The following is an 18,173-nucleotide window of genomic DNA, read 5'->3' as shown; positions in this document are numbered from 1 at the left end:
GGACTTTTCCTTGTGTAATAGACTTGGACTTTTAAAGAAAAACCCACATGGAGGCAACCTGAAGCCCTTTCCCCATAGAATAGTTGTTTTCTGCGGGTTGTCATTGGACCGAATCCACATACCAACCCGGTCCCGGACATTTTATAATTATAAAATTAATTAAGGGGTACCTGGGTGGTTCAGTCAGCTAAATATTTTCAGCTCAGGTCATGACCTCAGGGTCCTGGGATCCAGCACCCACCCCCCGGCCCCACTCCCCACCAGTAGGGCCCCTACTTAACCAGGACTCTCCTTCTCCCGCTCTCTCTCCCTCCCTCTGCTCCCCCCCCATTTGTGCTTTCGTTCTCTCAAATAAATAAAATGTCTAAAAAATCAAAACTAATTAAATCTCAGAAAGCGTGTGGTTTTTGATTTGGCAAGAATTCTCTCTCGCTTTGCCCAATGCTTTCAGATACGTCGTTGCCAATTTCAAGTTAAACGAGTTAATGTTGGCAAAAGAAAATTAACTTGCACAATCACAAGAAACATTTTCAAAGACCTGATACCTAAAATAGTACTTTTAATATACGCTACTGATTAGGGCCTCTACAAGTGAAATGTCTTGGACCTGTGCCTGGTATCTCTCCATCAATTCTCACCCTTCTTGATTTCCTCTGAGTGATGTCAAACACCTGGAATGCTGGATACCCAGGATCCTTGTGTAGACCTGTCTGACCGTGGTGTCTTTTATTGTGCATTGGTAAGGAAGAGATGCCAGTTGAACATAATAGAGGTAGTTCTGAATGAGGAGTCCCAGCTTTGCCCCCAAATACTATGATTTGAAATGAGGTAAGAAATTCTCTAAGCCAGTGGATGTTATAAAGGAAACTAATACCTCAATGTTTGACTTAATGAGTACGATCAATAACCGTTAACTGTCCGCCCTCAGCTCTTCTGCCTAGAAAATGCAAGTGGTGTTGCCCAGCAGCTTCCACGAAGGAGAGAAACAGTGCAGGCCGTGGGGGGACCCCCCAAGCTGGCGTTCTAGGGTTACAGAGGTAACACGTAGGGGAGGGATCATAATGCAAGTCAACAATCAGCCTCCTGCCCCACTCGCTTGTCATCCCTCCCCTGGGCCATGGAGCTAATCGTTTTTAGGCGTTGCTGGTTTTTCCCCATCTGGTGATTAGCCAACTTGTGAAATAGCTATTTATCAACTTCAAACATTACCTTTAGATTCTCTGCTTTGATAAATGAGAATGAATTTCACTTCCCTCCCACTTTCCAAAATAATTACAGGGCTCCTCTTAGTTTTCCACTGATTACAATTTAAGAAGCAAAAACATTAGTAAAAAAAAAAAATCAAAAACAAAAACGTCTAACCATCTGTTTCCAATTCCATAGGTACATTTTACCTCCTCATTTTGTAAAAGGAGGACATTAGCGTGGCCGTGTTTCCCCCTAAGTGTCCTCAGGTCCACCTCTGGTTTCTGGCCGCGGTCACCGGCCTGTTCATTGCCAAAGTTGGTAACACTTAAGTGAGAGTCCATGACGGCGGTTAGGGCTTCTGTAAATGCTTCAATTAGGTGAGTTGATTTGTATATTAAGAGTTTCTACAGTGTCGTGACGATGTGACTATTGTTCACTGGAAGTGATGATTTATGCTAGATTATTCTAGCTGTAAAAAAAAAATACATCTTTTTCTTTCTCAACGGAGAATATCACCAGCATCACTCTTAAATGTGTTCTCCTGGGTCACATCCCAACTGCCTTATCGTGCCTCTGACTTCTGCAAGCAGTCCATGGGGGCCGTCTTGTCGAATCCCTCTCTCCCTCTAGCCGTCCACCAGCCTCGTCCCATCCTCACGTGCGCAACACGAGGAGTTGCACTAGTGTGCGAAGTTTTTCTTGAATCCCGTGCCTCTTTTGTGACTCTCACATCTTTTGCTTCATTTCCTTATGTTTTGTTGCAGCCCATTCTCATGGTGGCATGGAATGCAAAAATCTGAGTTCTGACACATCTGAAAAAGCTTTTATTATGTCCTGTTTTCTTCACACTGACAGATATGAGAACTCGATTAAAATCCATTGTGTTTGGAATTTTGAAGGCTTGCTTTGGGTTCCTCTGTAATCCATATTGCTAATGATTTTTGGGATACAGGTTCTTTGCCTTTGATAATAACCTTTTGTGTGCTTTTTGTGTGATTATTTTTGTTTTCTTCCCGAAGGCTCTTATAATCTTTTTATTACATTTCATATGCTAAATTTTAAAAGATGTCTCAGTCTGTGTATGTGTGTATGTTTAATTCATTCAGTTAGGAGCTCAGTGACCCCCCCCCCTTTCTCCAAAAACCTCTCTTGTTATAGGAATGATTTTCTATATTCTAAGATTATTTTATCAATTTCAAATTCTTCTTCCTCTCTTAATAATTTCTGTAATTCGAATATTGAGCTGATCCTCCATGTCTCCTACTCTTTCTTTTATGTTTTTCCTCTCTCATCTCCGTCTATTGCTTTTATTTTACATTCTAGAAATGTTTTGTTTTGTTTTGTTTTACCTCCACCCATTCTGGTATGTATTTTAACTTGCCCAATATATGATTGTGTGCCTTTGTGTACACAAGTATAAATACATGTATAACTTTTCCAAGGCCTCTTTCCTTTTCATGCATTTGCTTTATATAATACCATGCTCTAATTAATAAATTGGCAATAATTATTAATCATTAATAATTTGACACAATTCAAGAACCTTGCATTGAAACTTACCTTTCTTCAAATTTAGTTTAAAGCCATGTTTATTACATTATTATTTATTATTGTTATTTATTCCTGAGTACAAATACAATGAGATCAATGAGTATCAATCAAATTAGTTCCCTATTGGCTATAAAATTTAGAACAGTCATTTAACTTCTATGTCCCAGTTTCCAAAGCTATAAAAAAGCCATAATAATCCTTAACCTAATCTTCCAGACTTGATATTAAAATCAAATGTAAAGCCTCATTAGAGTCATTTCATGGTGTATAAATGCAAGATATTATCTCTAGAAAAAGAATCCATGTAGTAGAACTGTTGGAAAATGTGAAGACATTAGTTGACTTCTTCTGGAAGAGAACAGTAGTAAATCACTGATGACTTCTAGACACTTCAAGGGTGAGACTGACTGGTCTGGTCATGTTCCAATTGGAACATGTCTGCAACAAAGATTTGGTAACCAGTGAAGTAGAAACTTCATCCTGTAAGTAAAGCTATGTTTCTATGTTGTTTGAGTGAGGCATTTCCTCCTTCGTGTCTATGACAAGGACAGTTTCACGACTTATAAAAAATAATGACACCATTGTAGCCGCCCTAAAAACATCAGAAGAAGCAGAAAAGGCAAGCGTCATTGAGTAGCCTCCATTTGGGGCTCTCGTTAACTACTCCAGAACGTGTGGTGGCATATACTGTAGCTTATTTTTCAGTAAGATCCTGTGATGTTTTTATTTGGCTTTAAAATTTGGACTTGAGGTACACCATTCCTTTAAAGCCAAGAGATGTATTTATGTAGGTTTTGTGTTATTGTCTTCTAAGAATGTGTTCTGCTAACACCGTGTATCTTCGCAGTGATGATCATCTCACTGTAATCATAACTTACTGAAATGGAAATGTGTAAGCTTTGAGTGAAATACTGCTTATTTGGTCTAGGTGGGAGCATACTAGTTTCTTGTTCTTGCTGCTATTATTATTGATTTGCTATAAGGATTTGCTATAAGGATTAAAACCGTGGACTCTATATTCCATGTTTAAATTCATCATGTGGCCCTGCCCCTTACCTGTCTGACCTCAGGCAGATTCGTTCTACAGCTCTCAGTGCCTCAATTTCCTAAACTTAGGTGGACACAATACTAGTGGGATGTCTGGGGGGCTCAGCGGTTGAGCGTCTGAAAAAACATAAGATGGGTAAAGGAAATAAAGAACTAAAATTCATTTTTAAATGCTCATTTACTTAAAGTAGTTAATGCACTAATATGCTTTAAGTCTTAGATTAAAAACACATGCTTTAACTCTTAAAAGTATAAATGTACTTATTTATGTCTCTGGGCAATTTATACCTCCCCCATTCTCATTACAGAGGTGACAATGTTCCCCAATCTCTTATGTGTATTTTCAGACATATTTTAAGCATATATAAACAAATGCATTTTTCCTTCCTTTTCACACAAATGCAAGCATACAAAACACACTCTTACCTTCTCATCTTTTTTTTTCACCAAAAGCTGTATTGTGTGTTAATGTCTATATCAGCGCATAGTAAGCTTTTAAACTCTATTTATGACTTATACAGCTTCACTGGATGGATACATCTAACCAATCTCACCAGGCCACACCTCATGGACAGTTTCGTTAACAACTGTAACTTCTTGTTATAAACGTGTGAAATAAATAGTATTGTACAATTTAAATCAGTTAGTATGTATGTAATATACCGGATGATAATTCCAAGGAAAGGAATTGGTAAGTCAAGGGATAATGCATGGTAATTAATTTAAATTTTTTTTATTTTAAATTTATTTTTGAATATTAATACAGGCATGTAGCACACAAAGCAAAAGGAAAAAAATGAATGGTAAAAATAAGACTCTCTCATACCATTTTCTCATGTTCATCCAGTTGGTTGGACTGGAGATAATCAGGCTTACCCGCTTTATGTCTAAATATCCTTCCAGAGACAGGTAATGTGTACATGTGTACGGAGAAGAATCCCTCTATTTCAGGCGGGTGTTGTTTTCTGTAGCATAACAGTTTATGACATCAGAAGACTCTTGCCTACATGTTTGTTTAAACAGAGATACCGGGCTGGAGGGTAACCGTTCACCCAGGAGTGCACATCATGTGGCCTCACCATTCAGTCTCAGCCATCGTAGTCCTTATCAGGAAAAGTGATGCTTCCTGGGACTCTCACTATAGGGCACCATTTTCCCGAATGAAGAAGGGATAGTGATGAATTCTGTACGTCCTCACCAAGGATTTTCAAACCCACTGCCATCTGCCTCTATGCTTGGCACGCAACGTGTATTCTGGGATTCCTCTTCACCATCATTCGAAACATTACTCTCACTTCTCTCTTAAATCTTTTATTTCCTGTGTCTCGGCCACCCTCTTTCTTAGTTCTGTGTCTAGGGTGTCACATCCCCTAGTAGCTTCCTAAAGAAACGTTAAGGGGGTGGTTATTTTTTTAAAATCTTGTACGTTAGCACATCTCTTTAGCTAATTCTCTCAGCTGATTTTTCTGGATATAGACTTCCGAAGCAGTTTTTCAGCTGTCTTTCTGATTGCCAATGTTGCTAATGAAAAATGCAGACATTCTGATTCTTCATTCTTTGTTTATGAGATTTTTGTCACTCTCCCCCCATGGCAACTTGTGGTATCTTCTTTTTTGCCTCTACTGTCCTAAAATATCAGAATGCATTACCGGTGTGGCTCACCCATCCTACTGGGTACTTAGAAGGTCCTATTAATCTGGAATTTGATTCTTTTTAATTCTAGTAAATGGTCTTAAATTATATTGCATCATATAATATTCCATTTGTTAAATTATGTCATACGTGTTTATTATGTATAATACATACAGTGATGTAATGTATGTAGTTTGTACTAAATGTGATGTGACATTTATAAATCAGCATGTAAGTTATTCTTTTTTAGCAAAGTGAACAAGAGTACTATTAAAGAGTGCTTGCAGTCAGTTCAGGAAATCACATATATGCTACTTGCAGAAGAGTTACACCCACAGTAGTGATGTCCTCTAAACAATGTAAATAAGTATTTCTTATATTTTGAAAATATTTTGGCAACAAAGGACTACATTTGACACACCATATTTTATCATTCATCTCTCTCACACACACATACATACAGATACATATCTATAATATTCTACTACTCTTTATTGTAGAGACTATTCTAGAGAATATAATTATTGGTAGTGGTATATTATTGGTTAAATAAATGAATTAATTCATTTATTGTTAAATACATTCATTTATTTTTAAATGAATTAATTCAAGTTCCAAATGTCAAAGTCCACTAACACCTTATTCTTAAAACAGAATTTTTTTTTTTTTTTTTTAAATTTTTATTTATTTATGATAGTCACAGAGAGAGAGAGAGGCAGAGACACAGGCAGAGGGAGAAGCAGGCTCCATGCACCGGGAGCCTGACGTGGGATTCGATCCCGGGTCTCCAGGATCGCGCCCTGGGCCAAAGGCAGGCGCCAAACCGCTGCGCCACCCAGGGATCCCTTAAAACAGAAATTTATATTATTTTCTTAAATATTTTACAACCATTTCTGATGTTAAATAAGATAGCTTTTCCTTTTCTATGCTCAAAAAATATATAGGGTTATATATAACCTGGATTTAATATACTAATGCAGATCTATAAAATCATAACATATAATAGCTCTGGCCTATAATAAATGTGTAAATATTTATTTTGGATTTTCAGCCCATTATTTCCCCAGATCATCTACCTTCTTACCATAACAAAAGTGTTCAGTGTACAAATATTAAGACTGAATTTATGTGATATTAGCAATAAGAACGTTCCATCAAGTGCCATATTCCACTGAAGAGTAGAAGTAGACCTCCACTAATAATCTCCCTTTTTTGGACAAAATGTCATCATTTCATCATTATATTACCTCTCGTTATATTCGAAACATATATTTAATTTTCATTTTTAAAAAAGCTGAAACGCAATTGTACTACATTTCTTTTATTACTGTTATTTTTCAGTTATTGAAGTAATTTGAGAACTAACATTGGCATTATGCTAAATTATCATTCAAGATTTGTGTTGTTTCTCTTTGTTTTCAGCATGCAGTGACCTGGAGTTCAGGGAAGTGGCAAACAGATTGCGGGACTGGTTCAAGGCCCTTCATGAAAGTGGAAGCCAAAACAAGAAGACAAAAGCATTACTGAGGCCTGAGAGAAGCAGTAAGATTTCTAAATATGACATGTGCCATTGTCTTTGACATGGAACTTTATTTCCAATGAATCACTTAGATCAAAACACATATTTCAAAATTTATTCTTTGCTTAGGTGCTGAACAAAAATCAGAACATTGCTATTACTTCCAAGCACACTCATAGTATTTTGCAAGGAAATAAAATATTTGTGACAACTCTGATTGGTTAAAAAAAAAAAAAAAAAGACATATCCCCTCAGAGACGACATTAACTTTCAGTTGAAGTGAAAAAGTAGGAATATTTTTCAGTTTTGATAGCAGTGATAAAGAATAAAACAACACTAGAGATAAAGGTAAGATTGTTCGAGTGCTTGAGAGTTTTACAGACACAATCAGTCACCCCCCTGCCCAGGCTACCGTTTCCGTGATGACTCTGCAGGCATTTCTACTTTGACCCAACAAAGCCAGTAGACAAGAGTGCTTTCAACAACACAGTGCAAATCAAATTCATTTTAAAAAGAAGAAAATAAGCTATATGAAGAGTACATGAATATTTTATCATCTGTATAATTTCCTCAGAGTGTTTTCTAACTCCTTAGAAGTAGGAAATGGCAATTGAAGGAAAGCACTTGCTATGAAAATTGTATGAACTTTAATTCTATATTTTTCATTTATAAAAAATATCATTACACATTTAATACATGTAAAAGAAAGATATTGAAATGTGAGCTTAATCTGAGAGGCTTCAAAAATTGAAGTATTTGCTCTGAAATATAAGAAGAGGTGGTGGGGCAATAATTAGAAGCAGCATCTTGTAGTTGACCGAGTCCCAAGTGTGTGCCCTTCTTTGCTCATTGTGACATGACCCATTCACTCTACTTTGCAATCCTCAAATAGCACTTTCTTTTTTTTTTTTTTCTTAAGATTTTATTTATTTACTTATTCCTGAAAGACTCAGAGAGAGAGGCAGAGACACAGGCAGAGGGAGAAGCAGGCTCCATGCAGGGAGCCCGATGCGGGACTAGAACCCAGGACCCCAGGGGTCATTCCCTGAGCCAAAGGCAGACGCCCAACCACTGAGCCACCCAGGTGTCCCCTCAATAGCACTTTCTAACAAAATCACCTCATAGATGGTCATGGTTATCCATTCTCTATGGTCCCCAAATACCTCTTTTTTTGTTTGTTTGTTTTCTCATCAAGGGATTTTCTACAATCTCAACCTTTTGTATTTATGAATCTGATATAGGTTCTTAACTAATTTAATAATTCTTTTTAACTAAGCTCAGCTATCACTGATAGACATAATAATCTTCGAACATGTGATGACGATGTATATATGTTTCTTCTCATGAACTTCAGAAAGAGATTATAGTATTCCCCTACCCTGTAGGAGTATTTCTCAGGTGTGTCTTTGGAATTATTGATTACATTTTTGCCAGATGTTAATTTTTTGGATGCCTTGAGTATAGCTAAAATGACTAACCTTACTTAATAGGAACAACAGAGCTTGTTTGTCCCTGTATTCATAAAGCAAACACATCTGGGGTGAGGTAAAAGTTTGTTCCAGACCCTTACATATTGATCTTTAAAAATCCATGTCTACACTTATCCTACCAATTCCCAGACTTGAATATTTGTATTTCTTGATCTCAAATTTCTCCTTTAAACTTAAGACTAGTAATCTCTCCCATATTTGGAGATGGATAAAAGGAGAGCTCCTAGAACACTCAGCACAGTGCCTGGTTAATTGTACACATTCATAAATACCATTTCCCTTTCCGGCTTCTTGTTTCAAGAAATGAGGCACTCTTAATATAGTGGGTTATTTACAAGAAACTCATAAGTAGCTGAATATCTTTGGAAAGTAAATGAAAAACTGGACATAGGATTATTTTTACTACTTGAAATGGTCAGAGGACAACTAGAAATAAGAGACAAAATCCATTCGGACAGATAAGACAAATCACTAGAAGAAAAATGGCGGACTGCCTCAATTCCTCAGATCTATACATCATCCGAGTGTGTTCTTTCCTGACTCAATCATACTTAATTTGTGAACCAACCCACGATATTATATTCCATTTCCTTTGTATTTTTATTTTTCCTTCACAGCATTTCTCAGTATCTACTGCAGTAGTAATCTACATGTTTATTCGGATTCTCTCTCTCTCTCTCACACACACACACACACTAGATGACAGAAATCTTTACTGACCATTGTATTATAGGAGTAGAGTAGTTTGATACATAGCACTGCTAAAAAAAAAAATACTAGTATGAATGGAAGAAACAAAGAAACCATCAAAATGCTGCATTACCTTGATGTACCACAATTTAATCACAGTTTTCCTCTTAAGAATGATTGTTTATTGTTTCCATTATTTTCTCCATGACAACCAATTCTGCAGCTGATTGTTTTGCTTTCATTTCTAAGAAAGATTCCAAGAAGTGGAAGTGATGGGTCAACATGTGCATGCATTTCAAATGATAAATGATAATAGATGTTGTAGGTTGCTTTGCAAAAAAAAAAAAAAAAATCTTAAGGTATTTCTAATTCCTAACTGCAGAACATGTGAGTTAACTTTTGTCTTCATCCCTAGCAGCAAAAATATTACCATTCTTTTTAACGTGTCCATTCTGCTGAGCATGCTGTAATAGTTCATTATTAATCTCATTTGCATTCCCTTGATTAGTAGTGAACTTGAACATAAAATATTAGTGGGGGAGAACTTTCATTCAGCAAAACGATATAAAATGACTCATTCAGCTCAGGCCACTCTAATAAAATACTATAGACTAGATGGATTAAACAGTTGACATTTCAAGAATTCTGGAGGCTGGGAAGTCCTACATCATGGTATTGGCAGATTGGATTCTGGAGAGGACCATGTTCCTGCTTGTAGATATCTTTTGCTCATGGCGAAATCAGAAAAGGATCTCTCTAGGGTCTCTTCTTATTAGGGCACCAATCCTCTCACATAGGCTCCCCCTTCATGACCAACTGCCCCCAAAGGCCCATCTCCAAATGCCATCCAGCTAGGGGATAGGACTTCATCATATGCATTTTGGGAGGACACAATTCAGTACAGAGCACCAAACAAAACAGCACACATACACCCGGAAAACCACTAGTTATGTCAACTTACAAGTTCAATTTTAAGGAAGCTATATTGATGACTTCCATTATAATTGTTTTTAATTATTCCTTCTAGTATTTTGGGGAGTTTTTGCTATGTGTGCTTGCTACTCTATTTTTTAAATATATAGATTTATTTATGATCTATACATTAATAAATTATGCTTATCACTTTATTTTATGATCATATTCTACTTACTGCTTTTTTTGCACAGATTTCACCTAATCTGATAGTAATATCATCACTTCTATATTTAATTTTATTGCACTTGCCCAATATATTCATCAACATTTTATTGTCAATCTTTCTTTATTACTTAGAACTAAATGTCTTTCTTGTAAGCATCCATAATTGAGCTCTGAGTTTTCAATATGACAGTAAGAAAACTGAGTGACTTTTATAATCAAGATATAACAATAAAGTCAACATAAAACACAGAAACATATTCTGATAAAACACAGAATGTTTGCCATAGGAGATTACCCAGAAGACAAAGAAAACCTTATTATCACAATTTCTGGTTAAGAAAAGACCAATAATCCAAGAAAAATTTGTAATTTTTAAAAGAGAAACAAAATTTTAGTTTTACATCTGTATAATATTTGATACTCATTTTAATTTTTTTTATATAAGAAACCTTTCAAATATTAGTGAGCCGTGACCATGGAAATAGTTTCAGGGATCCTTTTATAATTTTTTGTATTCATATACCATTTGGTCTTATGCATTTTTGTAACAGTAATTTTATTTTAGAATAAAACTATGTTTTTTAACAAAGTCATATCTTGCATACCTTGCGTATCAAGTTGCTTATATTTTATATATCAAGTTTGCATTATTTTTTCCTACTAGAGTATTACTTATATAGAGATTATCATTTTAAATTACAGTAATTTTTATTTTATATAGAAAACTATGAAGTAGATAATTTTGAACTGTTATGCATTAGCATTTTGCAGATTAAGAGGATTTATAAATATATATTTTATACTTTTTATACCCATATCAATTTTTATATGTAACTTTTTAAGTTGCAAAAAGAACATGTTTATTAACAGACCCAAATATATAAAAATGAAACTACAAAATTAGTGTGAATCATAAAAATTAGAGGCAAACAGTACATATATTTAAATTTCTCTAGTAGATGTAATGCTAACTTATTGAATCAATATACCTATTTAAATTTAGGACAAATATGTTCCAATAGAATATAAATGTATGCTTACATTATATGTAATGCTGATAACTCTGAAGATACAGTTTTTTATTACATTTTTTAAGGTTTTATTTATTTATTCATGAGAGACAGAGACAGAGAGAGAGAGAGAGGCAAAAGACATAGGCAGAGGGAGAAGCAGGCTTCCCATGGGGAGCCCAATATGGAACTCAATCCCAGGACCCTGGGATCACGCCCTGAGCCAAAGGCAGACGCCCAACAGCTAAGCCACCCAGGTATCCCAGTGTTTTTATTAAAAAAACATATTAAACTAGTTTCTTTTACAAAAGTTTAACTTATGCTAATTGAATTTGTAAAGGATTTGGGTTATTATAGTTTTAATACATTTTTTTAAGTATAGTTGACCTACAAAAAAAAAAAAAGTATAGTTGACCTACAATGTTACATTATTTTCAGGTGTACAACATAGTGATTCAACTTCTTTATACATGACATTAGGTTCCCCAGAAGTGTACCTACCATGTGTCCCAAACATCACTATTAAATTACTCCCGACTATGTTCCATATGTTGTATCTCTCATTCCCATGACTTGTTTATTCCATAACTGGAAGCCTGTACTTCCCACTTCCCTTTATCCATTTTGTCCAGCCCATCACCTCCCAGTCCTCTGGTTTGTTTTCTGTATTTTTAGATCTGTTTCAGCTTTTTGTTTATTTAATTCTTTAGATTCCATAAGTAAGTGAAATCATATAGTATTTTTCTTACTCAGTCTGACTCATTTCACTTAGTATAACATCTTCTAGATCGTGAACATAGGTTGCTTACATATCTTGGCTCTTGTAGATAATGCTGCAGTAAATATAAGGGTGCATCTATTTCTTTGAACTGATGTTTTATTTTGTTTTTTTAAAGATTTTATTTATTTATTCATGAGAGACACAGAGAGAGAGGCAGAGACACAGGCAGAGGCAGAGGGAGAAACAAGCTCCATGCAGGGAGCCCAATGCAAGACTCAATACCGGTCTCCGGGATCATGCCCTGGGCTGAAGGCAGACACTTAACCTCTGAGCCACCCAGGGTCCTGAACTGATGTTTTGTATACTTTGGGTAAATACCTTTGTGAAATTGGATCATATGGTACTTTTATTTTTATTTTTTTTAGGAATGTCCATACCGTTTTCCACAGTGATGTTAGCAAATTACATTCTTGCCAACAGTATACAAGAGTTCTTTTTGTCTACATCCTCACTAACACTTGTTGTTTCTTGTCTTATTTTAGCTGTACTGACAGGTATGAGGTGACATCTCATTGTGGTTTTGATTTGCATTTCCTTGATGATGAGTGATGTTGAACATTCCTTATATATTTATGGCCATCTGTATGTCTTATTTAGAAAAAAAAAAGTCTATTCATGTCCTTTGCCCACTTTTTAAAATCAGACTGCTTGTTTTTGTTTGTTTGTTTGTTTGTTTGTTTGTTTGGTGTTGAGCTGTATAAGTTCTTTATCTATTTTGGATATTAGCCCTCTATTAGTTAGATAGGTCATTTGCAATTATCTTCTCCTATTCAGTAGATCACCTTTTTGTTGATGGTTTCCTTCACTGTACAAACGTGTTTTATTTTGATGTAGTCTCAATAGATTTTTTTTTTGCCTCTGATTTCTATGTCTTAGAAGACATATCTATAAAGTGTTGCTATGGCCAACGTCAGAGAAATTACTACCAATGTTGTCTTCTAGGATTTTCAGGTTTCATGGTTTCAAATCTTTAATCCATTTTGAGTTCATTTTTTGTATATGATGTTAAAAGGTGATCCAGCTTCATTCTTTTGCATGTAGTTCTATGGTTTTCCCAGTACCATTTCTTGAAGAAATGGTCTTTTTAAAACATTAAGGTTGTTAAAAGGTTATTTTTTATTTTTTTATTTCTAGAAATTTTAGTAATATATAATTTATATAAGCACTTACTATTCCTAAGCTAATCACAACACATACTTCTTAAGTGATTTTATAATGTAATTTGATAATACCATCTGAAGATAGGGGAAAAATACACACACCCCTGCACATTCATGCATACACATAAAGATTGTGTTTACAGAGAATGGGATAGATTGTAGTTACAGTTAAATATGAGACCAATGCTCTACAAAGTATTTTGCAATTTGTAGAGATATTGGAAGGAAATAGTCCTTGGAGAAGCAGGCTCCATGAATCCATTCATCTGTTGATGGACATCTGGGCTCTTTCCATGGTTTGCTCTTGTGGACACTGCTCTTATAAATATAGGGGTGCAGGTGCCCCTTTGAAACATTATTTTTGTATCCTTTGGGTAAATAGTTAGTAGTGCAATTGCTAGGTCATAATGTAGTTCTATCTTTAACCTTTTGAGGAACCTCCATACTCTTTGCCAAAATGGCTGCATGAGCTTGCATTCCACCAACAGTGTGTAAGGATTCTTCCTTCTCTGCATTCTTGCCAACATCTGTTGTATCCTGAGTTGTTAATTTTAGCCATCTGACACGTGTGAGGTGGTACCTCAGTGCAGTTTTGATTTGTATTTCCTTAATTATTAGTGATGTTGAGATTTTTTTCATGTGTCTAGTGGCCATTTGTATGTCTTCTGTGGAGAAATGTCTGTTCATGTCTTTGGCCCATTTCTTAACTGGATTTTTTGTGTTTTGGGTATTGAGTTTGAAGAGTTCTTTATAGATCTTGGATACTAGCCCTTTAATATGATGTGTCATTTGCAAATATCTTCTCCCATTCCATAAGATGGCTTTTAATTTTGTTGATTGTTCCCTTTGCTGTGCAGAAGCTTTTTATCTTGATGAAATACCAATTACCCCATCTCTCCATCTATCTTTTGTTTCCCTTGCCTTTAGAGACATGCTTGCAAGAATTTGCATTGGCACAGGTCACAGAGGCTGCTGCCTGTGTTCTCCTCTAGGATTCTGATGGTTTTCTATTGACATTTAGGCCTTTCATCCATTTTGAGTTTATTTTTGTGTATGCTGTAAGAAAATGTTCCAGTTTCATTCTTTTGCATGTTGCGGCCCAATTTTCCCAATACCATTTGTTGAAAAGACTGTCTTTTTTTTCTACTGGATATTCTTTCCCGCTTTGTTGAAGATTGGTGACCATAGAATTGAGGGTCCCTTTCTGAGTTCTCTATTCTGTTCCATTGATCCATGTGTCTATTTTTGTACCAGTACCATATTGTCTTGATGATTGAAGCTTTTTAATACAGCTTAAATTCTGGAATTATGATGCCTCCAGCTTTGGTCTTCTTTTTCAACATTACTTTGGCTATTCAGAGTCTTTCCTGCTTCCATACAAATGTTAGAATTGTTTGTTCCAGCTCCGTGAAAAATGCTGATGTTATTTTGATGGAGATTACATTGAATGTGTAGATGCTTTGAGTAGGATATACATTTTAACAATATTTGTTCTTCCAATCCATAAGTACAGAATGTTATTCTATTTCTTCATCTCTTTCTCAATTTCTTTCATAAGTGCCCTATAGTTTTCATAGCACACCTGTTTGGATAGGTTTATTCCTAGGTGTCTTACGGTCTTTGTTGCAGGAAGGAATAGAAAATGTGAACAGACTCATAACTGGAAAAGACATTGCATCAGTAATAAAAAAAAAAAATCTCCCAACAAACGAGAATCTATGGCTGAATGGCCTCCTTGGGGAATTCTTCCAAAAATTTAAATAAATAATACCAGCCACTGGAAAACAATATGAAGGTTCCTCAAAAAGATAAAAATAGAAGTATCCTGAGACCCAACAATCGCACTATTAGATATTTATCCAAATTATACAAAAATAGTAATTTGAAGGGGTTCATGCACCCCAATATTTATAGCAGCAATGTCCACAATAACCGAACTATGGAAAGAGCCCAGATGTCCATCAACTGATGAATGGATAAAAAAGATGTGAGATACCTATCTATCTAATCTATCTATAATGGAATCAAAAAGAATGAATCAAAAAGCAATCAAAAAGAATGAAATCTTGCCACTTGTAAATGACATGGATGGAACTAGAGGTTATTATGGTGAGCAAAATAAGTCAGAGAAAGATAAATACCAGAATTTCACATATGATTTCATTCATATGTGGAATTTAAGAAACAAACAAACAAACAAACAAAAAAACAGATGACTATAGGGGAAGGGAAAGAAAAATAAAATAAGATAACACAAAGAGGGAGTCAAACCATAAGAAACTCTTGACTATAAGGAACAAACAAAGACCCCACTAAAAAGGAGAATTATAGACCAATATCTCTGATGAACATCGACACAAAAATTCTTAACAAAATACTACCTAATAGAATCCAACAATACATTAAAAGGATTATTCACCAGGACTAAATGGGATTTATTCCTGGGATACGGGGTGTTTTAATATTCAAATATCAATCGATGTGATATACCACATTATACATGAAAGAGTAAGAACCATATGATCTTCTCAAAAGATGCAGAAAAAAAGCATTTGACAAAATACAGCATCCTTTCTTGATAAAAACCCTCAAGAATGTAGGATAGAAGGAACATACCTTAACGTCATAAAGCCCATATATGAAAGACCCTAGATAATATCATTCTCAATGGGGAAAACCTGAGAGCCTTTCCCCTAAGGACAGGAACATGACAGGGTGTCCACTCTCACCACTGTTGTTTGACATAGGACCGGAAGTCCTAGCCTCAGTAATGAGACAACGACAAGAAATAAAAGGCATCCAAATTGACAAAGAAGAGGTCAAACTTTGACTCTGCAGAAAAGTCTTTCTTTTACAGGAAGGAGAAGGCAGGCCAGCAATGCCTTTGTGGATGAGGAGGCCAAATGTGTTGGGTAAGCAGGCAGCAGAATTTGGGCACTTTAACAGGGAATAATGTTTCCATGCTCAGCAGATTCTCAGTAAATCAATTAAGGAAGGATTTTGTGTATCTTAGCGCTTTAGTTCTTGCTCAAACATGTGGAAAAGCCAGAGTTTAGGTGTCTGGGGAAAAAGAAAAGCATGGCTAATGTTTGGTCAAGCCAAAGTTCAGTGGCTGAGTAATGGGCAATTGTGAGCATTTGGTCAAACTTTATTCCTAACTATAAGTGAGTCATTTATCTACCAAGCGAGGATATGAGACTCTTAAGCTTCTGATTTCACTCATGATTTCAATCCTTTTATATCTTTGGTCTGTATTTTGATACATTCCTTGCACTTGATTCTCTAGACCATTAATTTGATGCTTCACAGTGGCAATTCTCTCTACAATTCACCCACGGGATTGCTTATCTGGGAAATCATGTTTTTCCATCCAGAAAGTATTATTGTACATTTTTTATGTGTTTACTCTTAAATACATGTGTGCGTGTGTGTGTGTGTGTGTGTTAAATTTAAGTAGACGGTCTCTTCCCATATTTATTCCACTCAACATGAAACTAATTTTTCTCTCTCTGGCTACTTGAGCCCTTTAGATATGTGGTGCTTTCCCTGTGTTTATTCACTGAGCCCCAGTCTATTTGATGATATCCTTTTATTGGTGATAATCTCACATGGGATGGAAAAGTCTCAAATGGGCTTAACCTCAACACATCAGGAAGGCCAGTGGTTGCCTGAGCCTAGTAGGAAATCACCTTATTCCCATATCTCTTACTGTCCTGGCCTCTTTTATGAAATCAAGCTCCCAATATAGTGAGTCGATATTGAATACTGACTGACCTTCTCCCCGGGAGCCTATAGATTCCTGTGAGTCAGGCTAATTTTAGGAGCTCTCACTTCCTGTTCTCTGCCCTTGACCCACATTCTGTTCTCCATCACCCACCTAACCCCCAGGGGAGAGAGAGCTTGATAGCAATTTACACTCATTTGCCTTTAGACTCTAACACTCCTTTGACTGAAGAGAGTGATAGTGGATTGGAGTTGATCACGGAGAAGGAGCTTGCTGCATTGGGTGGTCAGAACACCGTTCTTGTGCTTCATCAACCAACTTCAAATCTAATATAGAAAGTGACAGATCTGAAGAACAACTTAGAGAAAAAACATTTTTATATTTAAATATCAAAGTGGCAATGCTAGGAGAAATACCTGAGAGAGGGCCACAATGTGTATTTTTCCAATCGTGCAAAGAAGGATGCTTAAATACTAATATTTATTGTTTAATCTATTACCTTTGAGACAGATAATTTGGCTTTGATGGATTTGTATCTTTATGACATTTAAATTGGTAAAATTTTCAAAAAAAAATGGCCAGTTTTTACTTTACTGTCTGGAAATATCACAGTTTACTTTCTATATTAGTAGAATATTTGTGAATAGAGTATGTAGTTCTTTACAAATTAATTCTCAAAAAATACATCTGCTTGATTTAACTTACAGACCAACATACAGTAGAAGTTAATGAATGAGTTCAAGATGTTAGTCTGAGTCGCACAGAGCTGGTTGGCATGTAGGAAGAGAGTGGAGAAAGGATGTTAGTCTATATCTGCCTTTTTTAAAGATTGTATTATTTATTTATTTATTTATTTATTTATTGAGAGAGAGAGAGGGGAGAGGGTGGGGCAGAGACACAAGCAGGCTCCATGCAGGGAGCCTGATGTGGGACTCAATCCTGGGACTCCAGGATCATGCCCTGGGCCAAAGGCAGGCGCTAAACCACTGAGCCACCTGGGCTGCCCCCTATATCTGCTTTGCCAGTACTTTCTATCCTTAAATAGTCTGACAAATTCAGCGTTCTACTCACTTCATACATAGCCTTAGATTTGTGCTACTTCCAACCAACCACATAGAGCGATAAAGGCTCATAGGAACAACACAGAAAAATCTGGCTCCAAATACTGTCTAAAAGAAGAGCCATTGCCTTATCAGACATTGTTGCACATGAATGTAATATGTTAGGTTCAACCAAATGGA

At 35.9% G+C, this 18,173-nt stretch overlaps 1 protein-coding gene across 3 annotated transcripts in view; it reads left to right on the top strand.

Annotated features, from left to right (window-relative positions):
- SPOCK3 (SPARC (osteonectin), cwcv and kazal like domains proteoglycan 3) overlaps positions 1-18,173 on the top strand; it is a 407,633-nt gene that overhangs the window by 366,505 nt on the left and 22,955 nt on the right. For 2 of the 3 annotated variants that reach the window (XM_077846573.1, XM_077846575.1), the window contains one exon: positions 6,814-6,960. In XM_077846573.1, the coding sequence (XP_077702699.1) occupies positions 6,814-6,960 (147 nt within the window). The remainder of the gene's footprint in view (positions 1-6,813; positions 6,961-18,173) is intronic. The other variant, XM_077846574.1, reaches the window with a different exon arrangement.

Source organism: Canis aureus, chromosome 13 (assembly GCF_053574225.1).
Source record: "Canis aureus isolate CA01 chromosome 13, VMU_Caureus_v.1.0, whole genome shotgun sequence".
NCBI classification, from domain to species: Eukaryota; Metazoa; Chordata; class Mammalia; order Carnivora; family Canidae; genus Canis; species Canis aureus.
This window is presented reverse-complemented; position numbering and strand designations above follow the sequence as displayed.